At 23.8% G+C, this 23,822-nt stretch overlaps 3 protein-coding genes across 5 annotated transcripts; 2 read left to right on the top strand and 1 right to left on the bottom strand.

The window, feature by feature from the left end:
• Positions 1–2,693: 2,693 nt before the first annotated feature.
• Bdp1 (transcription factor TFIIIB component B'' homolog Bdp1) lies at positions 2,694–5,317 on the bottom strand. Its single transcript, XM_011505297.1, has 5 exons — positions 4,952–5,317; positions 4,286–4,733; positions 3,766–4,187; positions 3,597–3,692; positions 2,694–3,510 (listed from the first exon to the last, which is right to left on the bottom strand). The coding sequence occupies exons 1-5, from the start codon at positions 5,298–5,300 to the stop codon at positions 2,717–2,719; spliced, it is 2,109 nt and encodes a 702-aa protein (XP_011503599.1). The 5' UTR covers positions 5,301–5,317; the 3' UTR covers positions 2,694–2,716.
• A 923-nt stretch (positions 5,318–6,240) lies between these two features.
• On the top strand, positions 6,241–7,875 carry Prosalpha3 (proteasome alpha3 subunit). 3 transcript variants are annotated; one of them, XM_011505296.1, is made up of 3 exons: positions 6,241–6,365; positions 6,700–7,327; positions 7,648–7,875. In XM_011505296.1, the coding sequence occupies exons 1-3, from the start codon at positions 6,363–6,365 to the stop codon at positions 7,788–7,790; spliced, it is 774 nt and encodes a 257-aa protein (XP_011503598.1). In that variant the 5' UTR covers positions 6,241–6,362; the 3' UTR covers positions 7,791–7,875. The 3 variants fall into 3 exon arrangements, with proteins under 3 accessions (XP_011503598.1, XP_011503596.1, XP_011503597.1); XM_011505294.1 differs by lacking the exon at positions 6,241–6,365 and adding an exon at positions 6,442–6,525; XM_011505295.1 differs by lacking the exon at positions 6,241–6,365 and adding an exon at positions 6,592–6,616.
• A 67-nt stretch (positions 7,876–7,942) lies between these two features.
• LOC105366752 (proclotting enzyme-like) lies at positions 7,943–12,580 on the top strand. Its single transcript, XM_011505293.1, has 5 exons — positions 7,943–8,257; positions 8,935–9,139; positions 10,248–10,438; positions 10,512–10,610; positions 11,844–12,580. The coding sequence occupies exons 1-5, from the start codon at positions 8,191–8,193 to the stop codon at positions 12,164–12,166; spliced, it is 885 nt and encodes a 294-aa protein (XP_011503595.1). The 5' UTR covers positions 7,943–8,190; the 3' UTR covers positions 12,167–12,580.
• The last annotated feature ends 11,242 nt before the right edge of the window (positions 12,581–23,822 follow it).

The following is a 23,822-nucleotide window of genomic DNA, read 5'->3' as shown; positions in this document are numbered from 1 at the left end:
ATTGTATAATTAAAATTTTATTTCAATATCAGTCATTTGAAAGGTATAAAATATTGCTTTAACAAAATTTTATATATCAACGTGTTGAAACACAAACAGCTGATTTGTACTTAATATGTTGGAAGTTTAAATTGTTTAATACTTAATTAATTCAAATTACTTCTTAGATATCAATAATTCCAATCAATATTATTATTTATAGATCGCAAATAAATAATAAATAGTAAATAAAGTTTACATTAATATACTTTGCAGTTTTAATTAAATATGTAATGAAATTTAAAATATTATTTAGTCATTGTAATTTCAATTATAAAATGCAACAATGTAAAATAATAATGTGGATAGAATATTTATATAAAATTCTAAATTAAATTTTTTAAATAACTTTTTAATTTTTTTCATGTAAAAACTATTCAAAATTTTAAAAGATAACAATATTTTAAAGACAATTACCAAACAGTATTTGTTACAAAAGTAAAATATTTTCTTCAATCTTGTAAAAAATAAAAGAAATGAATTAGAATATTTATAAAATATATATTTTGTAATTTTTTAAAGATATTTTTTCAAAAGTATCTTATAATTTTTTATATTTATTAATTTTATGTAAGATATAAATATAATATTGATTTTATAATTTTATATTATTTGTACATTTAATTTTCAATACTTTTTAAACCAAATATTAAGTGATATCGAAGTTTTTTCTCAATTTATGGGAAGCCTTTAAAATTAACAATGCTTTGAGACAATCATATTTATCGGCATAATTTATTCTTGTAATCATAGACTTATAAATTATTAGTTTTGTTCTGTTCAATATATTTTATTATTCTGTTGATCAAATAATGTTGTAGAATAATATAATGCTCTGTTCAAATTCACCCGAGGCGTTTCAAATCTCAGTTTTAAAATTTCTTCGGTTAAATCATGAAATGTTAAAAGAATATTTGTTATACACGCGTGAATAATTGAATAAATAGGTAGGAAAAAGAAAGAAAAATGACTAATTAAGTTTTTAGCTGCAATTGTCTAATATTAGTTTTCTTTAAATTATATTTAATTATAAATTTCTTATCTAATGTTGATATATAACTTATAAGAATTAATCAAATAAATGATATATTTCAAACTGGATTAATGCCGTGTTTCCAGCGTTGACCAATAAAGTGTGGCGTGTATCTTCCATTGAATAACAAAACACGGAGCTCTATATTGAAATATTCATTAAATTTTTCAAATTAAAACTAAATTTTTTAGCAAATATCGAGTTTAAACATATTAATAAAGGAAATAACAAGACAATGCATAACAATTGCATTATTTTTAAATATTACATAATGCATATCATTGATTTCATTAAATTATATTTTTGATATATATAATTTAAAGATGCATGATTATTTTTTCATACTTGGAATACCTTTAATTATTAGAAATGTATAGTTGTATGTTGAATAAGGTACTGAGGCGTATATTTTGTTAATTTTGAATAGTAATATTGCACATTAATAATCAGTCAATTGTTTATGATCCTTTTTGAGCAAATTAAAATTTTAAATTTTATAATTTAAATATATAGGCTGACTTTTCTAGGCAGACACTTTTTATTCTTGAGAAACTATTATAATTTTTTTATATGAAATTTTAGCTTTCATGTATATATTTTTATATATTAATACGATTATAGTTATATTTGCTTAGATAATTTGCGTCAATAATTTTGCTATAAATTTTTCCATTATCACAAAAAAGAATGAAGCAAAGTTTCTTGAAGATGGAAAGGCTAGATATTAAATAATGTTGATATATATAAAAGATATATTCCAATGAAAGCAAAAAAATTTGTTGTAGAGTGAGTTTCTGCCACCAATAAGCTGATGAAAAGCCGACATAATTTTTTATATATAAATATATTATAATCGTTATTAATATACGAAATCCATATAATGAAGTGTATGTAAATTGTATTGAAAAAATTTCAATTTAATAGTAGTTGGACTATTTACTAATTAATCATGCTTTGTCAACTAACTTCTTTTACTTCAAATTATTACATAATAGTCATTGCTCTTATACAAGTGCAGTGTCTGACTTTACTTCTTTCAGCATTTCCTTTTGGTTGCAAGTTCTGATATAAATTTATTCTGATAGTTTTTATTGAAAACTGAAAGCAGTAGGAATTATAATCATTACTGGATACACGGTTTCTATCAAATCGAAGTTTATTAAACAAAAATATATTATTGTTATATAAAATTATTAGTAAATACTGTTATAAATAGTTATATCTAAATACTTACAATAGAATCTATTATTTTGATTAACTGCTAAATTCAATAGATGCTTTGAGATAAGACACACTCAAATTATGAAAAATCTTGTATCAGTGCACTTAGTATATAATTATCATCAAAGGAGTTCTTATTTTATTTTTGATATTGAGAAGTAATATTTATTTGAATAATAAATAATATTATGTTTAGTTAAATTTAAACTACTTATTAGTTTATGACAAATATAGATATTGATTTAACGCAATATATAAGTTTATTAAAATTACAAATATATATTTTTATGTATACAAATGTACATATAAAATAATTATGATAAAAACTTAGTAAAATTAATATTAAATACAAATTTAACAAATTTATAAATAAAGATAAATATTATATCTATGTCTATATGGAAATATATAGGTTACAACTTTTTACACTGTTTTCAATGATATATTACATTCTTGAGGAATACTTTTGGGTTCATTATCATTAATGCAATTAGTAACAGTTTCTAATATATCAGGTGACAAATCAATTGGCAATAAATTATCTTTAATATTAGGATTATTATTATCATAATCGGCACTAACAACATAAATTTGTAAATTTGTCTTTCCTGATTCATCAGCATTATTTTTTCTTAAAACAACTAATGATCCAGGCTTTAAATTTGTTATATTAGGCATTTCATCTACAATTCCTTCAAATATATTTGTTGAAATGTTTGAACTAGCTCCCAATATTTCTAATAGCTCGCTTTGATTTTCAGTTTCGTCATCAGTTTGCAATTCAATTATTTCATTTAATTGACTATCGACTTCATTTAAAGTTACACTATTATCAATTCTATTTAAACTATTAGTTTCCTTATCTTCATCATCATTATTATTATACCTATCATCTATTTGTTCAATATCTCCTATATTTTCAATATTAAAGATATTTATTGATTTTTGCACTTTACTAGTTTTTCTGAATGTTCGACCAGAACGCGTAGGTTGAATCTTGTATATTTCTGATTCACTATCAGAATTACTTTTAAAATATTTGGTACAAATATTTACTTGTGATTTAATTGTTTTACGTTTACGTATTACACGCTTCTTAATGTTTTTAGTAATAGTTATCCTAGAACTTTCATCACTTGATTCTTCATCACAAGTATTTTTGTTATATTCTAAATTTTCATCATCATTTTCACAATTGATTTCTTCAGTTAATAATTCTAAAAACGTCAATTAATTTAAAAAATTACAAATTAATTTTAATGTATGTATATGATTTTTATAAATAGTTAAATAAAGAACTTACGACATCTTTTTCTTTTTTTTTTTATAGATAAATTTATATTTTTATTAATTTTATTCAGTTCAGCTGATTCTTTTCGTTCACTTTCGTCGACACTAGCTATTAAAATAAAAACAAAGAGAAATATAGAATAATAGATTTTATAGTATTTCATAATTATTAGAATACTTACCAAGATCTTTTTGTAATGTTTCTGTATTAAATTCTTGATATTGAAGAGCTTTTTCAACTAGATTGCGATTCAATCTTTCTTCTTTTTTATATTTTAATTTTAGTTCTTGTCTAGTTCTCATTGGAAAAATACTTTGCATTAATAAAAAATCTGTACCATACGTATTTAAAGCTTTATAAAACTTCACAGTTTCCCATTTATTCCATTCTTTACTTTTTTTACGTCTTTTGTAAAAGCCATTTCCTGTAGTATCCTCATCTATTATAATATCAGAACGATCAATATTTTTTTGGGCTTTATATTGATCTATTACAAGACTTTGTTCATCGATTATTAATTGACCATTTGGTCCAACTTTTACTTGAGGTACTAACATTTCTGAAGGCTCATCTTCAGTTTCTTCTTTTTTTTTATCAGTAATGCTATATAAAATTTTTATTGAATATTAGTCATATTTTACCCAATTCTACATGTACACACATATATTTAATTTAAGTTGCAATTATATCAATATACTTACGAGCACACTGATATTTTTCTAATACTGGGTCTAATTGTTACTGGTTTTTGCTTCATAGGATTGCTAGTAGGATTGTAATAAATTAAATCATACATTGTTAATTTACTTTTATCCGGTGATTTATTTTCATGCTTTAAAAGAAATTCTCTTCTAGCTTCTGCCAGTTTTCTTGCAGATTCAGATACAACCATTCGCCTTTTTTGGCCCAGATTTAATTTTGCAATACTGTTTATATTGCCATTATCTTTTAAACTTTGTATAGAACTAATAGAATCATTTCTGACACGATTCTGTATAATGATATTTGATCTTTTACTATCATCTTCTGATTCACTTGCACTAGCACCACTTCCATGTACACTATTTCTACGAATCCTACCCCCTCCATCTAATCTAGGAGTTGGTCTCATAAAGCACAAACGACTTTGCATTGTTTTAATTGGTGAACCTATGAATTTTATATTATGAAAAAAAAAATGTATTTATATATATATATATAAATTATTTATATTTTTTTATAAATTTTAATTTTTGAGTAAATCATAAATTTCAACATTTTTTTGACCTATGAATATTATAATTAATTGTTTATAAAATCTGTTTTTATGGATATTAAATACAAATTTTTAAATTTATTAAATAAGTAGACAAATATATAACATTTACCTTCGATACACGTACTTGGTAGTTTTTGCTGAAATTCATTTTTTGAAATTTTTTGTCCATCATTAATTTGCTTTGAGTCTTTATCGTAAACATTGAATTCCACACAATCTTTATCTTTTATAGAGTAGATTGTTCCTTTTCTTTCTACTTTATGTGTAATTAATTGCTCTGGTTCTATTTGTTTAACTTCATTACAAGCATATTCAGTTCTAACTGTTAAGTCATTTTCTATTAATTTTTCAGGTATTTTTTTATCAATTTGTTGTAGATTTTCTACCACTGATGCATCTTGTATTGCTTTTCGACGTACTGGTACTGTAGCTAAAGCTTTTATTCTTGCACGTCTCATGACTTATTAATTATATAAAAATATATATACAAAATACAATTAAATAATAGAAATATTTGGTTATTTTAAAAGGTATGCAATGAACTTATAATATTTAAATCTAAATATTTAATTCATTAATTAATAGAATTAATCATTTGAAATTTTTAATATTTTAATTAATGCTTCATTATAGTATTGTTTACAATATAAAATTTAGGATTTTAATTAAATATGAATGTATGTAATCATATACTACATTAATTCAAACAAAACCGCAACCAGTTTTAGATAAATAACCTAAATGATAGAAATATTATAAACGTACTTTATATAAGAAAAGCTGTTCACTGCTGTAAATTTGAATTTTGCTTTCTATTTTGATTATAAATATATTTTAGACGATGTTACGTTTGTCATGCATTTTTAAACCTCAATGGTGTTGGATATAACTGTTCGTATATTTACATGATATTATTCATGAAGTATTTTAGTTGAACCATAATATAAGTGTATCACGCTGCTATGCGTGATTGGAGCACAGAATTAGTGGGGCAATGCATATTTGGAATTTCATTTTGAATTTCGATGTTTTACAGATCAATTTTAGCACCTTTACAATAAATTCTGGCTAAAATTGCATTTATAAAGCGTTTCTAATTCAATATTTATTATATTTATTTAATATTATATTAAATGGTATATATTCGGTCAAATAATATAAAAAAATATTTATTTTATACATATGTGTAAAATAAAATGTTGTTTAAATATTTAATGTAAAAAAATTATTATCCATTAGTTTCAATATTTTTCTTTTTAACATTAATAAAAATAGTTTTAATGAAAATTTGATGCATAGTTAATAGATTTTACGATCAGGCATATTAATCGGGTCTGAAAAACAGGAAATGTTAAACTCATAGGTTACATTATACTATACCATACGGTTATTGACTAAAAATTATACTTCTATTTTTTACTTGATTTGTAGATAAAACTTTTGTGGTCGACTTGCCGCAAATTTAAAAAGTAAACTTAATAAATATTTAAATTATATAGACAATACATATATTCTTAAAAATGGTAAGTTAATAATATTATTCGCACTTTTGGTTTAATTATATTATTTAATATGTTTTATTTATTTTATATACCGTCTTCGATACTCTAGGTTATGTGGGAATTGCAGTGTCATGTAGTCAACAGTATTTTATTACTGTTCTACTATTCTACTGTTTTAAATGTATTAATTACACATTTTTTAAAACTATTATTATAAGTCTATTTAAATTATTTATTAATTGTTTATTTTTATGTTACATATCCAAAACGATGTAATTTTTTCCATATTTATACTTAATTGATAATATTATTATGAAAATTAAATAATAAATTTTCCTAAAATTTCGTATTTTAGGCTCGAAGATATGATACTCGTACAACGATATTTTCTCCAGAGGGACGTTTGTATCAAGTTGAATATGCTATGGAAGCTATAAGTCATGCTGGTACTTGTCTTGGTATTTTAGCAAATGATGGTATTTTATTAGCAGCTGAAAAAAGAAATACGAATAAGCTTCTAGACGAAGTATTCTTTTCTGAAAAAATTTATAAACTTAATGATGATGTAGTGTGTTCAGTTGCTGGAATAACATCAGATGCAAATGTCTTAACAAATGAATTACGCCTCATTGGCCAGAGATATCTTTTACAATATGGAGAAACAATTCCTTGTGAACAATTGGTATCATGGCTTTGTGATGTTAAACAAGCTTATACTCAATATGGTGGCAAGAGACCTTTTGGTGTATCCATTTTATATATGGGATGGGATCATCATTATGGTTATCAATTATATCAGTCAGATCCTAGTGGCAATTATGGTGGTTGGAAAGCAACATGTATTGGTAATAATTCTGCAGCTGCAGTTTCATCACTGAAACAAGAATATAAAGAAGGAGAAATGACTTTAAAAGATGCTATGGCACTGGCAATTAAAGTTATGTTTAAAACATTGGATATGAACAAATTGTCATCTGAAAAAGGTTAATTCTAATGTACTTTGTAATTACTGTTCAGAAATTTATTATATTAGCTAGTTGCATACGTATGGAAATGATATTAAAATAATGTGTTATATAAATAAGAATATTTATAAATGATAGTAATATTTATTATTTGATATATTCTAAAAATTAAATTTTTTTAAAATTTATGTTCATTAATAATTTAGAAATAAATTATAAGATTAAAAATTGATAATAAATATTACAACTTGTATGTGATTTTTATTAATTTTTGATTATACAATCATAGATTTTCCATTCTGATTATATTTATTAAAATAATTCAATTATTTTTTTAGTTGAATTGGCAACTCTAACGCGCGTAGATGGAAAGACGAGGACGAGAATCTTGCCGCCAAATGAAGTAGAAGCATTAATTGCTGAACATGAAAGATTAGAAGCATTGGCAGAAGCAGCAAAGAAGGAAAAACAAAAACTTTAAATTGTATACTTTGATTGTTTGATTCTATGGAATGTAATTATTGTAATGAATTGATTAATAAAGAGTATTTCACCTTTTTATTGTACGTAAATCAAATATAATAAGATTTAAATAGTTCAATATTTATTATGGGTTTTTCATTATTGTTCAATAATACGGAAAAAAACATTTTCACTGTAAGAATCTACATTTGCAATCTTTATTAACGTCCCGCAATAAATAAGTTATAGCCTCAATGATTGTTCCTAACAATGACGCAGATAAGCTGGCAGTCAAACTCTTAAGTCAGATGTAAAGTGGAGGTCATTGTTGATCGATTTTTCTTCATCTCTAAGCATATTCGTTCGAACAGTGAATACTTCTAATTTTGTGAAAAATATTTTTTAAATCTTTTCCTAATATGAGGCTTCTATTGGCCTGGATTCTTTTCATACAGGCATATATTATTTTTGGGGATCATAATACAGGTAAAGGATTTTTCAAAACGACAATCATTTTCATTTAATTTACAATTTTTGTCGTGTTAATAAAATTTAACAAATAAAATTTCAAACTTATTTTGTAAAATACATTTATAATTGTTTTTTTTAATCGTGGATATATTCTTTTTTAAATAAGTGTCTGAAAGAGATTTAATTATAAGGAAAATATCAGAATAAAAATAATATAATTAATGATTAGGCAATGTATGAATATTTTATATTATTTTAAATGTTTCATTAATAAATTTTTTTTCAATTAATAATAAAACTATATTAGATTTATTTTTATATCTCACAAGTAAAAGTTACAAATATTCTAATAAATATTTATGAAAACATTAGAAATATTTTACATATATATAAGGCAACAAATGAGGTATGAAATGCAGTCATTTTTAAATTTTTTGATAATTTTTTAAATTTAAGTAATTTTCATCTTTTAATTTATTTTTTTTATTATACATTATTTTAGTTTTATTATTATTGTAATATTTTATTTTATATATTTACAATTATTAAATATTTAAATATAAATAGATTTGCTATACATGATAAAATTTGGTAAATATAAATTTGAACATAAACAATTAAGAATAACTTTTACACATATTTCTTACAGTTAATCTGAAATTTTTACATTGTGTTTACGTTAATACTTCCAGGTCTTGATCAATGCGGCATTGCAAATTCTAATAGAATTATTGGTGGTAAAAATGCATCAATGGGCGCTTATCCTTGGATTGCTAGAATTGGATATATAAAAAAAAATGACAAAGAAAAAGATGTTACATTTCGTTGCGGTGGCACAGTTATTACTGAAATCTATGTTATAACTGCAGCTCATTGTATTGTGAATTTAGCTAACAAGTAAAAAATTAATAGTTATATTTCATATATGATTAGTTTTCAGATTTCATTTATCAGTTCATAAACACCAAAATTATGATTATTCAATAGTTTTCTTCTTTTGATTGAGAACTTATATTTATATTGAAAATTAAATAAAATTATAAAATAAAATTAATTACTTTATAAAATAAATTATATTATAATTATATAATACTATACTAAAATATAATGAAATACTACAATAAACAATTGCATAAACAGAAGGTTTATTAATTTGTAATTATTTGCAACAAAAAATGATGTTAAATTAAAATAATTTCGATTAATTTATTTAACATACTCTAAAATACATTATGAATTATTATTATAAATAATTACGTTAGTATATACGACTAGTACTTAAATTGTTTATTTAAAATTTGAAAGCTTTTAAACATACTATTAAAATAATTATGTTAAGATTTAAAATAATTATTTTTTTATAAAAAGAACATATTAAATATATTATAAATATATCAATTAAGACATTCTCATTCGTACTAAAAATATGTCATAATAAAAATTAATTTTACTAAAATTGTATTTAAAATTTTTCATAACGTATAATTGAAAAATGAAAATCTGAAAAAACAATACATTAAATTCAAAAATTACTATGCTAAAGTTATAGATAATTTTTTTTTATTTGATTTTTTGTATAATAAATTATAAGAAATTAAAAAATTGATTTTATATTAATCACATTATAATTAAACATGTTTGATTATTTTGCCTTATAAATTAACTTTTATTTAAAATTGAAATACTTATTTTATAAAATAAAGTAAGTTATTATTAATGTTCTAAAAGATACTCTAAAAATAAATAAAAAATTATATGGTATATATAAATAGCAATCAATCATGAGTTAAAGCATATTATAGATTTTATTTTATTTTGTAGCATTTTAATTTATTTCAAAAAACGATCATGAAATTGTTAGTATAAATAAAAATATGATTTAAATTCTATATCATTTATAACAATAATATTTTTATATAAAACTACATTATTTTATGTAATGTGTGTGTATTTTATGGATTATTCATTTATTTACTCATAATTATTTATTTAATAAAATATTCAGTATAATAGTTTCACGGATACGATTAGGCGAACATAATACTGAGACAAATCCTGATTGTATTAAGTCATTTTGCAATCTACCTTATCAGGATTTCGAAGCTGCACAAATAACACCTCATGAATCGTACGATAAACCTAAACTTCAAAATGATTTAGGGTTAATAAAATTAAATAAAGTTATCACATTCAACGGTATGTTCAAATAAAATTACGCTTAAATAAATTATATTTGTGAAATAAATTATTATTGTTTGAATATTTATAGAATATATTAAGCCAATTTGTATGATGAAAGCGAAACTGTTGAAGAAGAATTTTATAGGACAAGCGGCGGAAGTTGCTGGCTGGGGAGTATATGATATAAGTACGTATGTATACTAAGTATATTCAAACACTAAATATATAATATGTGATAATTAAATTTATTCTAAAAATTCATTGTTAAAAGACATTGTTTATTCGTGATTAATATATTTATATAAAGTTTTATATTTAATAGAATTTAAATGGATGTAGTAAATTTATTCTTGAACAATTAATTTATAAAGCTTAAAAATTAAATTATATAGATTCTTTAAAGAGTTTCATTTTTAAGAATAAATGTAATTATATAGTTTTCGTGTTTAAATATGAAGAAATATTGTTGAAAATTGTTTGTTAAAAATATATTTTTTTGAATAGAATTATTATTTAATAGAAAAAATTAAATTCATATTTATTTCGCATTACAGAATAAAATTGTTTCCAAATCAATCAAATATTACAATATTATTATAAATAAATATTTTATTTATTTGTAGATAATTTATTATTATTATTAATATAATGCATTATATAAAAGATTTAATTTTTCAATATTATATTAGAAATAAATAATTAAATATTTTAATATTTCAATTTGTAGTAAAAATATTTGAGGAATATTAATATTAAAAAGTATTGATATACTTATTTTTTTATAAACTTCTAAAGCACCAAAATAGTATTAAATGATTTAGATTCACTTTTAAAAATTTAGCCAATTAGTATAATAATATGCCAATATCTAAACAGAAATAATACTTTATAGTTATAGTTATTTACTTTTGTAAATAAATAATTAAAATATTCTAATTAATTGTTGTATCGACTTGTAATAAAAATTAGGTATAATGCGTTGGATGAAAAGTATGAATGTTGTGCACAAAAAAGGTAAATTATTTTTTAAATTTAATATCAAAGTATTTGCAAATAAAAGTAAATATTTCTGTTAAAAATTTTTTAAAAATATAGATAAACTAAATTTCTTCGCGTTTAATAAAGAATTATAAGAGTATGTACAATTAAGTTTAGATCCATTGTAATCATTTGATATCATTTTCATACTAGATGAACATATATTTAAAACTCTCGTTAATTACAATCAGTTATTTATTCGAATCGCTAAATGTGATAAAAACAGAAAGCACTGGAGCCATAGCTGCAAATAGCTAACCTAACGAATAGTCTGTAAAGAAAGAGATATTATTATATAGAGGAGTTAAATGGCTATTTTAGTAGAATTTAATAACCTAACAGTGTGTACTCTTAAAATTCATCAATGAGTGAAATTCCGTAGATGAGCCACAGATGAGTTCAGTACTACAGACGGTGAAGTTGCCTATCGTGGAGATTGAACGTTGCGTCATCGGCTATAAAATAGCGGCACCCATTGGCTATAATCAGCTGTGTGTAGGTGGCAAAGTTGGACAAGACTCATGTGGCGGTGACTCGGGTGGTCCCCTTATGAAGGTCGACGTAGATGGGCCCCTGGGGCCGCGCTATTACATCATCGGCATCGTTTCCTTCGGTGCCAAGCTTTGCGGTGAGACGAACTTACCGGGCGTCTACACCAAGATAGCCTCGTATATGCCCTGGGTTTACGAGCACATCAAGGCTTGATAAGAGCCTCTGAATTATATAATTATTTCTATTCTTACACGTTACGAGCGTTTTGAGTTTTAACCTTTTTCATTCTCTTTTTTTATCTGCGGACAGTTATTGGTTAAAAATACATGGATACACTATGGTGAGAGCGTCTGAAACCGTTTCGAGTAATACATTAACGTGGTTACTTTGTTTCATGATCAATTTGAACCACGAAATTGTGAGAATTAAAATATCATATAATCAACATCAATTTGATGTTGCGAGTATTAAAATTCGATGCTAAATTGTGTAAACGACATTTACAAATAGTATAAGCGCAAGTATATGCACACATAAGCATATAACAGTATAGACAAGTGTGCCCGCGCGCGCCACGTAGGTACTCATATACATTTGTGTAAGAATTTAAATGATACAATAAATAATTTTAATCTTAAACATTTGTACTGTTATTATTATTATTATTATTATTATTATTATTTAATTAGTTTCTTTTCAAAGTATTTAATAAATTGTGTATCTATATAACTTTAATAATTTATACATATACATATGCACATATGGAATTCATATACTGTAAATGATTCTATGTAATAGAATATTTTTGATAGGAAAAGTAATTTGCCATCACTGTAAAGCAGGGCTACTTTTCTTAATTATAGAGAAATCTGTTAACTTTATGCGATGTAATAGAAAATAGTGTCAAATTTATGTTAGAAGTTGTGAAATTATACCAATAAATTACATCGATTTATTCTTTAGCCATTTTGAGTATGAAGCCATGTCACCTTTTTAGATAGTGGTTGGTATTCGTATTTTGGAGAAGAAATATCGAATTAAAAAGTTAAATATCCAATTTAATTACTAAACCCTTATAGCACAATACAATGACATTAAATGTGTGAGGTTTATCGATCATCGTAAAATTAGTGAGGTAATTAATTTTGCTGGTGAGTATCTTTGTATTTTTTGTTACTAAGCTAGAATGTCAATATTTTTCCAATTATTTTCTATATTACAATAATACTATATATTTTAAAGCTACTCTACATTGATTATACTTTTATTAAGATTTTTATTGATTGATACAACGTGCATCTATAGACAACTGACATTTACTTGTGCAATTTGGTTAGGTAAAAACATTTCTCTATCTATTTACATTCAAAGTTTTTCACATTAAAAATATTTCTCATTAAAAATATTTTTGTAAAATTAATTATTTTATTTAAAATATATATGTTCATATTTAATAATGATACTTATTCAAATATTGTTTTATTTTTAATTAATATTATCCTTTGAATGTTAGAAATTGTAATTCTTTAAATATTTTTATTAAAAAATAAAACATTCAAATAAATTTTATTATATTTTTTTCTTATAATAATTATTAAAATATTTGAAATACTCAAAATTGTTATAAATTAAGACTGTTCAGGATCGGAGCACTTTACAAGACTTTTGGCTCTTGGAAATTTATAATCCTTCTAGCTCTCGAATTTTTGTAAACATTGGATTCCGAGAATTCTCGAACATTTCAAAGCTTTACTTTCGAGCATCCTACATGTTTATCTGGTCCCCGCATAACAACGTTGGTTGGAATTCTCCAACCTTCTAAAGCTTTGCTTTTCCGGAGTTTACGAAACTTCTAAAGCTTTACTCTCGAACGTCCTGCAATGTTTTCCGCATAGCAACACCTGTCCATTGTTGCCAGCTAAGCAAGCTGCCGCGTCGATATTTCAAGCAAGCACACTACAAGACGGTGCTTATAGTTACTCAGCCAAAGTCTACAGCCATAAGCAACTCACTCAGTTAAACTCTTTCAGCGGAGCCAATGCCATCACGCACTTTCTCAAGAAGGATAACACAATTAGGTGACCACCACGTGACACTATACGAAGAAGCGTCCAGAGATTTATGACCTCACACTTTTCTCATCATCAACGTAGAACCATTATAGTGTAATTGTAAAATAAAACGTAACAAACAGCACGAAAAACGGATTTGTTGAATACCGAATAAAAACGCTACCCCTTCCACTTATCCACACTTGTCTCCCATCAGTAAACTGGTGGCCATAGTCTAATTCTAAACAAAGACTTATTATTCATTTATTACAAATCAATTTCATAATTTTATAATTTAATCAATACTTCTTAAATGCATTGATCAAATATTTGTATTCATTCATTAAATAAAACAATATATTTTAATAAATTATCGATTACAATATTAAATTAAACCAAACAACTATGCACTTGATAGATTCATTATATGGATACTATAAAAATTGTTTTAATCTTGTCAGTATTTAGCTGACAAATGATTAAATAGAAAAAAGAAAGGTATAATGAATAATCAGGTACTGTATATAATGAACATGTTCCAAGAATTAATGAAGATATTAAAGTTTTGATTAGTTTTATGAAATACGATGCCATTTATTATGACTTAATCATGTATTTCATTCCATATCTAAATTATTTATAATTAAGTTAACACGTAAATAAACATCATATATAAGTTAATAGTATTTATAAAAAAAACTACATTTAAATCGAACATATTATAGATACTTAATTAATGAAATATAAGCATTTATTCTAAACAATGTGATAATAAAAAAAAATAAACAAAGGTTGAATATATAAGACTTATAAAAGTAGCGGTATTCTTCATTGTAATTTATCAATTAAACTTATGATTTTAGGAAATGAGTGATTTTTATTATAATATTTTATGTAATATGCAATCAGAAATTTAAAGTTTTATAATCTGTATAATATTTGTTTATTTTAATTCAATTTAATTCTTTGAAATTCCAATATTTATTTTCGTAAAAAATAGGTTCAATAAATAATATATTGAATTTTTGTCAGTGCAATGAAATTTAATTATAATTTTGTTATAATTTTCTTAATTAACCTTAAAGTATATTTAAATAAAAGTGTAATAAAATTGAATAAGTAAATTTGGTAATTCATACATTTTCTTATAATAACTATAATATTTATTTAAATTTCGTGTAAGTTTTTTATCATTATAAAAATCGAATTAATTCAAGTATAATAATGATTACGAAATTATTTAAATATGTCGGACATCAAATATATTTAATTTAGAAGTTGAAAAATATAAACATATTGTTTCTTCGTTATTTGATATATAAATATGTAAACCAGTTAATGTGAATTCATTAATTCGAAGTATAAATAACTGATCTTCAATATGTAAAGTATATATATTAAATATACTTTTACAATAATTTTATTTAATTATTTTGTAAAATAATATTATTCAACTATTTATACATACAAAATATTTAATACTACTAATTTTTATTATGCTATACGATTAATTTTATAGCTTAATGAAAAGGAAAATTTTTTTTTAATTATAAATTTTTAATTACTTATTTCTAAATTGAAAATTTGAAGATGTAAATGATGATGTTTATAAAGATAGAACTTTTCTTATAAAAACGTTGTTTTCGAATAAGTAAATGAATTGACTTCATTTCATATAAATACATTTATTTCAACAAACTATATTTTATAAGTTTTATCAAATTACAAAATATTTAAAGCGTTACTAATGATATATCATCTTTTATACAATTACTCAATCTATTCTGGATAATATTAACATTAATTTTGCTAATATTTGAATATAACTATAGTAGTTATAAATAAATATCTTTTATATACATTTATTCAATTCTATATGTATTAACCCATACATATATATTTATATATATAATTGTAAATGCTTCTGTTACAAGTATTTATTTTCTTAATTTAAATAGAAAATGTATCAAACTTTTATTGATTAACATAGCGAATGTTAATTATTCACATAGCTTATACATATAATATATATAACTTTATTCAAAAAGATTCAATTTATTAGTTTTCTTAATATATCCACGCACATACTTATTCAGACATTTATATAAAAATATAATAAATTATAAACATAAGCTTTCTAAAATAATTTGTGTGATAAGAAAATACCACAGTCTTATATATAGCAAAATCGTAAACTAAACAATTTAAATATAAAGTTTCCTTGAGAAATAATGAAACATTTTATCCATTTTTAAAAATTTTGAATAGTATTTATACTAATTATAAATAATCGCAAAAATACTATTTTAATCTATTAGAATATTTTTATATTATTACAAATTACATATCACAATTATGTAACAATTATATTAAAAATTAGTAAAATAATTAATATAATTGACAAATATAGTTTTAATATTTATAATTTGTATTAGATTTTTAAATCTTTGATAATTATTTATACGAATTGGAAATTATATATTTTTATATTTATATTTTATCTACGGTGAAAAAATATTGAATTAAGTAAATAAAAATTAATGAATTATAATTATAGTTAGTAATTTAAATATATTAAAATAAATGAATTTATAACCAATTATAGTTATAGTAATTTATAGATTTGTGTAAATCATCGTTTACTTATATTTTAAAAAATAATTAATTTCAAGATCTCGAGGATTATATTAGATAAAATTTCTGGAAATAATTTTTTAACCTTATAATTAACTAATGTAATTCAATTTGCTTTTGCGAATAAATTTTGCCTAAGAAACATTATTTATTAGTTTCGAAATAGAATATAAAGTAATTGCTTAATTATATTACATGAAAATATTTTATTAAAATTATCAGATTTACAAACATTTTATTCAATGTAATATAAAATATTTTCGTTATTTCGTAAATGAATGATTATAAATTTAATTAAAAAAATTAAAATATGAGAAAAATAGTTACAAATAGTGAGTGTTTCTTTGCTTATTATATGCGTATACAAAATTAGATACTTGCTCAAGATACGATTCTAGAGGTATTAATTTTTATAAAAAATTTTGTAAAAAGTGCAAAGAAGAACCGTGTTGGCGGTTAAATGTACGACCAAACACATGCCTGTTAGTGCATAATTGAAATTATATTTTTTATGTAATTTAAATTAAGTGTATCTTATCAACAGAATTATTTAAATTCAGATAAAGTAACATCTATGTAGTTTTTGGTAAAGATCTTCAAGTGTCTACTTATTTAACGGGGATAATAATTCAACAAGCAATAGTTAATTTTCAAAATACTTTGGCTATTTTCAAAGTTTATGATATTACTACAAATCATCTCCGGCTATTAATTCTGGAACAAAATATAGCCTTATTTCTATTATTAACTCTTTGGAAATATCAATATTTTAAGTGCTGTTAAATCAATTATTTAAATTTAGTTTATTATTTAGTCATTTTCAATTTTATCTTCGTATTTTATTCGAAGGATTGCATTTCTGTATGTATTATTGAAAAGTAAGCTGAATTTAGTTTATTATTTAGTAATTTAGTAATTTTCAATTTTATCTTCGTATTTTATTCGAAGGATTGCATTTCTGTACATATTATTGAAAAGTAAGCTGAGTAAGTAATAAGTAATAAGAGTTCTTTATGAGAAAATATGTAGAATTTTAATCAACATCATTACAATATTATTTATATGAGAAATTCCGATAACTTTAAAAACAAATGTAGCAAATAGTACAGTTTCATAGCATGTTTGATGGTCCCATTCGCTACGATATACATACGAGCATCCAATGAAACTCCAGGCAACTCAAAATAATATCAAAATTAATGTGTACGTATTCTGGGCTATTGATAAAATAACTTTATTTTATAAAATAACTTTATTTTATCAATGCTATTGGTAAAATAATGACTTCTGTAGTATTTGATGTGAAAACACTTTACTTTTTATTTATTAAAATTTAACCCTCATAAGGACTATACTAATGCACTGAAATATGTCTGTTATTATATCCTTATATGCGAATAGTTTCCTTTTCACTAATATACTAAATATAATTTTCACATTTTTTTATATTTAATATGATTTAAATTTCTGTATTTACAACATTTATATCGTTGATATTTCATTGAAAAAATCTAAGCAAATGAGTTATTGAGGCAATAAACATTCATTTAGTATAAGCAATTCAATTTTAAACCAAATGTAAATAGTTGACCTAAAAGTATGTAAAATCTATCGGAAGAAATTAATTTACTACATTTTAATAAATTTTTATTCGAGTTTAACAAACGAATAAAAGTAAATCTCTGCGTATATAATATTAAATTACATGATTTTATTCTAAAATTTATGATTGTACATAATCTTGACTTTTATCATTCGTCGCTTTACTACTTAAAATCTTTTGTATGTTACAATAAACCATTCAATATACTTTTCCATATATAATTGAACATTTCTTTCGAAAGAAATACAGAAATTTACTTGGATATTTGTATAATGAATGAAAAATTGAAATAATGAACTTAAAAAAAAAATTTATAAAGGTAATTTACAAAATGAAAAAAAGGAAGATTTTAATGTATTTTCATTTACTGAAAAATAAAGTAACGTACATACTTTTATGAAATATTTAATATTATTAATAAATAAATCTAAAATTAATAAATTTAACCGATTTAATCTATAAATTAATCCTTTCGTGTCATAAAGGCTATATATATTCGAGATTATTAAAAATCTTTGTTATAAATTATTTTATATTTTAATACAAAAAATCAGTTTATAATGTCATACATCAGTTAAAATTATTTCTTATTTAAAGCTAGGAGTTCATTTTTTATATACTCTTCTTTTGATAGTGCAATAGATACCAATTTAGAATGACTTGTATTAAAATCAAGTATTGTCAAGGAGATAATTTCATATTTAATTTTAATTTTAATTTTTATATTGATTTATATAAATTAGTTTAAAAATGATACATTTGTATAATTAGAATTTTTGTTTTATTTTACTTAATAATTTCAATTACGGCTTTTAATTCTTAATATGTATATATCATTATACATGCATCATAATCAATTATTACAATTTAATTATTAATATAGTACAATATAATACTTACGTAAAAAGATATATTTTTATTTCTTTTATAAAATTTAATTGATTGCATTAAATTAATTATTTTTTTACATAATAGATTAGTAAAGATATTATAATATTTTTTATTTGTTAAGCTTTGTTATTATTTATTGAATTCTTAATAGGTATATATTATAAAGACATGCATAAAGTAAAAATAGATCTCCATATTTCATATTTATATAAATATTTCTAACTGTATGAAAACAATCGAATCGATAACATTTCCTAAAATCGTTGCAGCTAGCGTTTTAGGAAACCTGGCATCTATTGTTGTCAAGTACACAACATGTTGCTGTTCGTACAAGCCAAGCGGCGACGCTTGACCAGGAGTGAGTCTGGTCGCCAAATACAAGAGAAGAGTGAGTCTCCAAATTAAAGACGCTGCCGCTAGAGGCGCTCTTGCCGATGTCGTCATTGTCAAAGTCTAACTCCTTCGGAAGTCGGAAGACAGTGGCGTGCATGCTTAGTTGTGCCACTTAAAGCGGCGCGCTCTGATTGGAGAAAACTAAAGCATAGGCGTTCCTTGAGTGAGGACACACTGTGAGAGGCCTTAAAAGCGGAGACGACTAAGGTGCAATAGCTGTCTAAGTAGAGAAGCCAAGAAAGTAAGAACAATTGTCAACATACCGTTGACACCATAGTTACGAGTCGGCTGCCATCGACAGTCCTTTCGAGACTGGGATGACGCAAAGGAGCAGACCAAGGATACTGTATCGCCAATCCCTTTGAGACTGGGACAACAGTGAACTACCCATTACAGGATCAGATCAATGCTACTTCATCGCTGTGAGTATCCGCACAAATGTGACAAATCCGCATTGCCATCGCCAGTCCGTCTGTGACTTGGATGATACAATAATTAAACAATATAAAATACACTCTCTAAGAAGAAGTGTGCCACTGAGATGTTGATCCTTACAAAATTAACAACAAATTATAGTTATCAAGGAGCATCTTGTATAGTGAAACATCTATCACAAAAGCGTTCCAAGCAACCGTATCTTTGTAATTAAACTTAGGATACATCCAATTCATCAACGATGTAATTGTAAATAAAATATAATAAACCATATTTATCGAAGAAGAACACACTGTATTTTTACAAGGCATTCCACTTAACTCCTTCTCATGCATTTGCTAGGGCGGGCGGCAAATATGAGCTATCGAACATTGGCAGTTCGAGCCAGGAAAGCTACAATTTCGAACAATACCATATACAAAATTAATCAATGATATATGGAATTGAAATTTAATAAAGAAAAGATTTTTAATCATTTTTATCGTGTATGATGTAACAGTAATAACTATATTATTAAACAAAATTAAGTTTTTATTTTAAAATACATCAATTTTTTATTCTGCATTTTAACTAATTCTATAAATTTATAGAATAAATTGTTTTGAAATTATATTAACTCATGAAATAACTCCTACGATACGATAAAAACTCAATTAACTTTGGAATAGTTTGAAACATTCCCTTTAAATTTATATTCGAAATCCTTATCAGATTAAAATTTTAAAAATAGTATAAGAACTCGATTATATTTTTAAAACTAGTTTTTCATTCCTCATAAATTGTGTGTAATAAGTACTTACGTAACTCAATATTTTAATTATACGTATAATATATACACATGCTATAAATACGTATGAAAGAATATGCCTATGTAGATATATATCCATGTATTTCTATATAAATATGAATATACATATATAGAATCGATACTTATATGTGTAGTTCATATATTTAAATGAAGAATTTCTGTAATATTTGTTATAAAGACATATTATTTATTACTCAATAATATATAAAGATATTATCATAGTGTTTATAAAAATATGTCGAAACATTCATAAACAAATTTATTCATGTGAATACATATTAAAACTATATCAATTTACAGGTACGCAATTAAACAATAAAAATTAGTATAAATGTAAAGTTATATTCATATATATTATTTGTTATTAAAAATTGTATATTTATTGTATGAATATATATTGTACATTTTGGTAAAGATATTGAAAAACGTATAAAAAGTATATACATAATATATGCATAATATAGTTATTAGAATATGTTATTAACAATTTGTAATTTTTAGTTCTAGTATTTCTCTTCATTTTAAGAAAAAATATACATTTATAAAATTTTATAAAAAATTTATAAATATTCATATATCTTTATGTACATATATAAATATAAATTAATGTATATATATATATTATCCTTATTATATTATTGTATATATATTATATTATATATATTATGAATATATGTATATATATTAGGAATGGAAAGAGTTTCGAAAGTTTATTTTAGATTTTGCGTGTAAATCCATTCTTTCCAAGTTATTCTATAATATATTATTTTTCAGTAGGTATAATATTAAGTATTCACATATGATTGAACCTCTGGTTTTGAATATAGTTAGGAGACAAAGTTTGAATTTAAATTAAAAAAAATTTGTTAATATTTTATAATTTTCTATAATAGGTATTTTAGCACGGACTGTTTTTAATATGGTAATTTTATATAATATAGTAAATATAGATAATGCGATTTTACACCCACCTTCATTAATTCGTTGAGATTATATTTAAAAACTTAGACATATTGATGTGGAGATAGAAATTGTTCATTTGAATTCAGTAATATTTCATTATTATCTACAATACTCTTATCCCTGTTTGTAACCTTCAAAATTCTGATGAGGAATTATGACTTAATCAATGTTATCACACATTATTTAATTATTACATTAAGTTAAAGGCACATTAGGTAAAATAAATATAAAAAAATTCGACTCTACAGTATTTGATTGGATTTCTAATTTATTTCAGTAAAAGATTATATTAAATATATCATACAAGAATTTTATTAATATTAGGTACATATGAAATATAGATTCCATTTTGGACTTATATATCAAATAATATTTATATTCAATTTTGATAATTCAAATTTAACTTTAATTAGAGATTATTTTTAGCAATAAATTTTTGTAAAACTATTTATAATTAAAATGCAGATAACTTTTTTAATTTAAATTACGAGTAGTAGTTTAATAAATTTAGAATCATATATTTTTTATCCTTTTTATTTCTAATTTTTCAGTTATTTTTATTTAATATATTATTCATTCATAAAATGAATTTTTTATTTATATCGGAAATTGTGTCAGCTCATTTTGTATTTATAACAAAAGTGTTTATATTTTTCAGCTTTACAATATATATACCTTGTAACGAATATGTCACAAGTTATGGATGTGCGACCAATTCAAGAAACTCACCATTAACGAACGAAAGGCCGTTGAGAAAAAACTACAGCCACGTACAAACTGTCTTGAATAACTTTGTCAAACCCATGCCTCAGGAAGAAGGGCTGCATGGACAGCAACAAGGCACAACATACTCTATTACACGATGAAACAAGCCATACATCCGAAAACGCTAGCTCATGATTGCACACCATGATGACTAGACCGGAAACTGCAAGGTCATCCAAGAGAAGACAAACAACGACCTTGCTGGTCACCGTAGTGAGTACATTAAAATCACAATCAACCATGCATCAAGCTCGCCTTCCTATTGACACTAGCTCTGAAACTACACACGTCACTGATGAATTGACAAGGAAACTTCAAGCAAGCCCACAGAAAACCAATGTCATAATCTATGGATTAGGAAGGACATCACCGATAAAAACAACTAGTAAGAATCACATAAGGTGACAGCTACAGGTGCGAAAGTAATGCACTTACTAAACAAGTTTCACCGAATAGATCAATAGTCTATGTTAAAACAAATATTTATCTGGAAATACTAATAATAGAAATGATGAACTCCCCGAGAATATCTGATTACAATATCTCGCGAAGAACCTGTGTTCAGATTTAAAGGGTTAGCTTATGGCTCGAACTGCCAATTCAATAGTTCAGTGGATTAGTCTCTCGGCAGGATAATTTTAAAGGAAATCAATAACGGATAAGGCTGAAAAATATAAAATATTTATTTTAAAACAAGGTTTAATGAGTGTAAACAATTATAATAATATTGCACTGTTGTGTAGAAATAAATAATTCTGTTGGATTATTCAAAAGATGTGTTCTTGTGATTTTTCTGCTATAAAGGCTTCTTTGGATATTGCTGTGTTGCTTTGAGGTTATGCTGATGTTGTCAATGTCAGCTGATGTCGTCAGTCAATCATGCTTGTGAGGCAGCATGAGAAGATGGAAGTTGAATCAAGTATGCTTGATTGATGAATAGCTATACTTGATGTGGTGTCAGATCTTAAATGGAATTTATTATGTAATCAATTATGTCTTTAATTATGTAAAGGGGACAGCAGTAGAATCTAGTCACAGGTACAAACAATTAAAGGTAAGATTTCTAATTCGTGAAGGATTTAATAATTTGTATTTGTAGAGTCTATTAGTCGATCTGTGTTGGTTAATTATTAATTATTAATTATTTATTACCTGTACGATGTCGAGGTTTTATTCGAGAGAGCGTAAGTGTGCCCAGGTTGTGCTAGCGGGCCTGTACGATGTCGAACGGTTAGTTCGAGAGAGCGTAAGTGTGCCCGATCGACAATAGCGAGAGATGTGACTTGTTTATTTATTAATATAAAGATGTACCTGGTGAACTGCAGG

Source organism: Ceratosolen solmsi, unplaced genomic scaffold (assembly GCF_000503995.2).
Source record: "Ceratosolen solmsi marchali unplaced genomic scaffold, CerSol_1.0 scaffold87, whole genome shotgun sequence".
NCBI classification, from domain to species: domain Eukaryota; kingdom Metazoa; phylum Arthropoda; class Insecta; order Hymenoptera; family Agaonidae; genus Ceratosolen; species Ceratosolen solmsi.
Note: the sequence above shows the minus strand (reverse complement) of the source record. Positions and strands in the feature narration are given on the sequence as shown.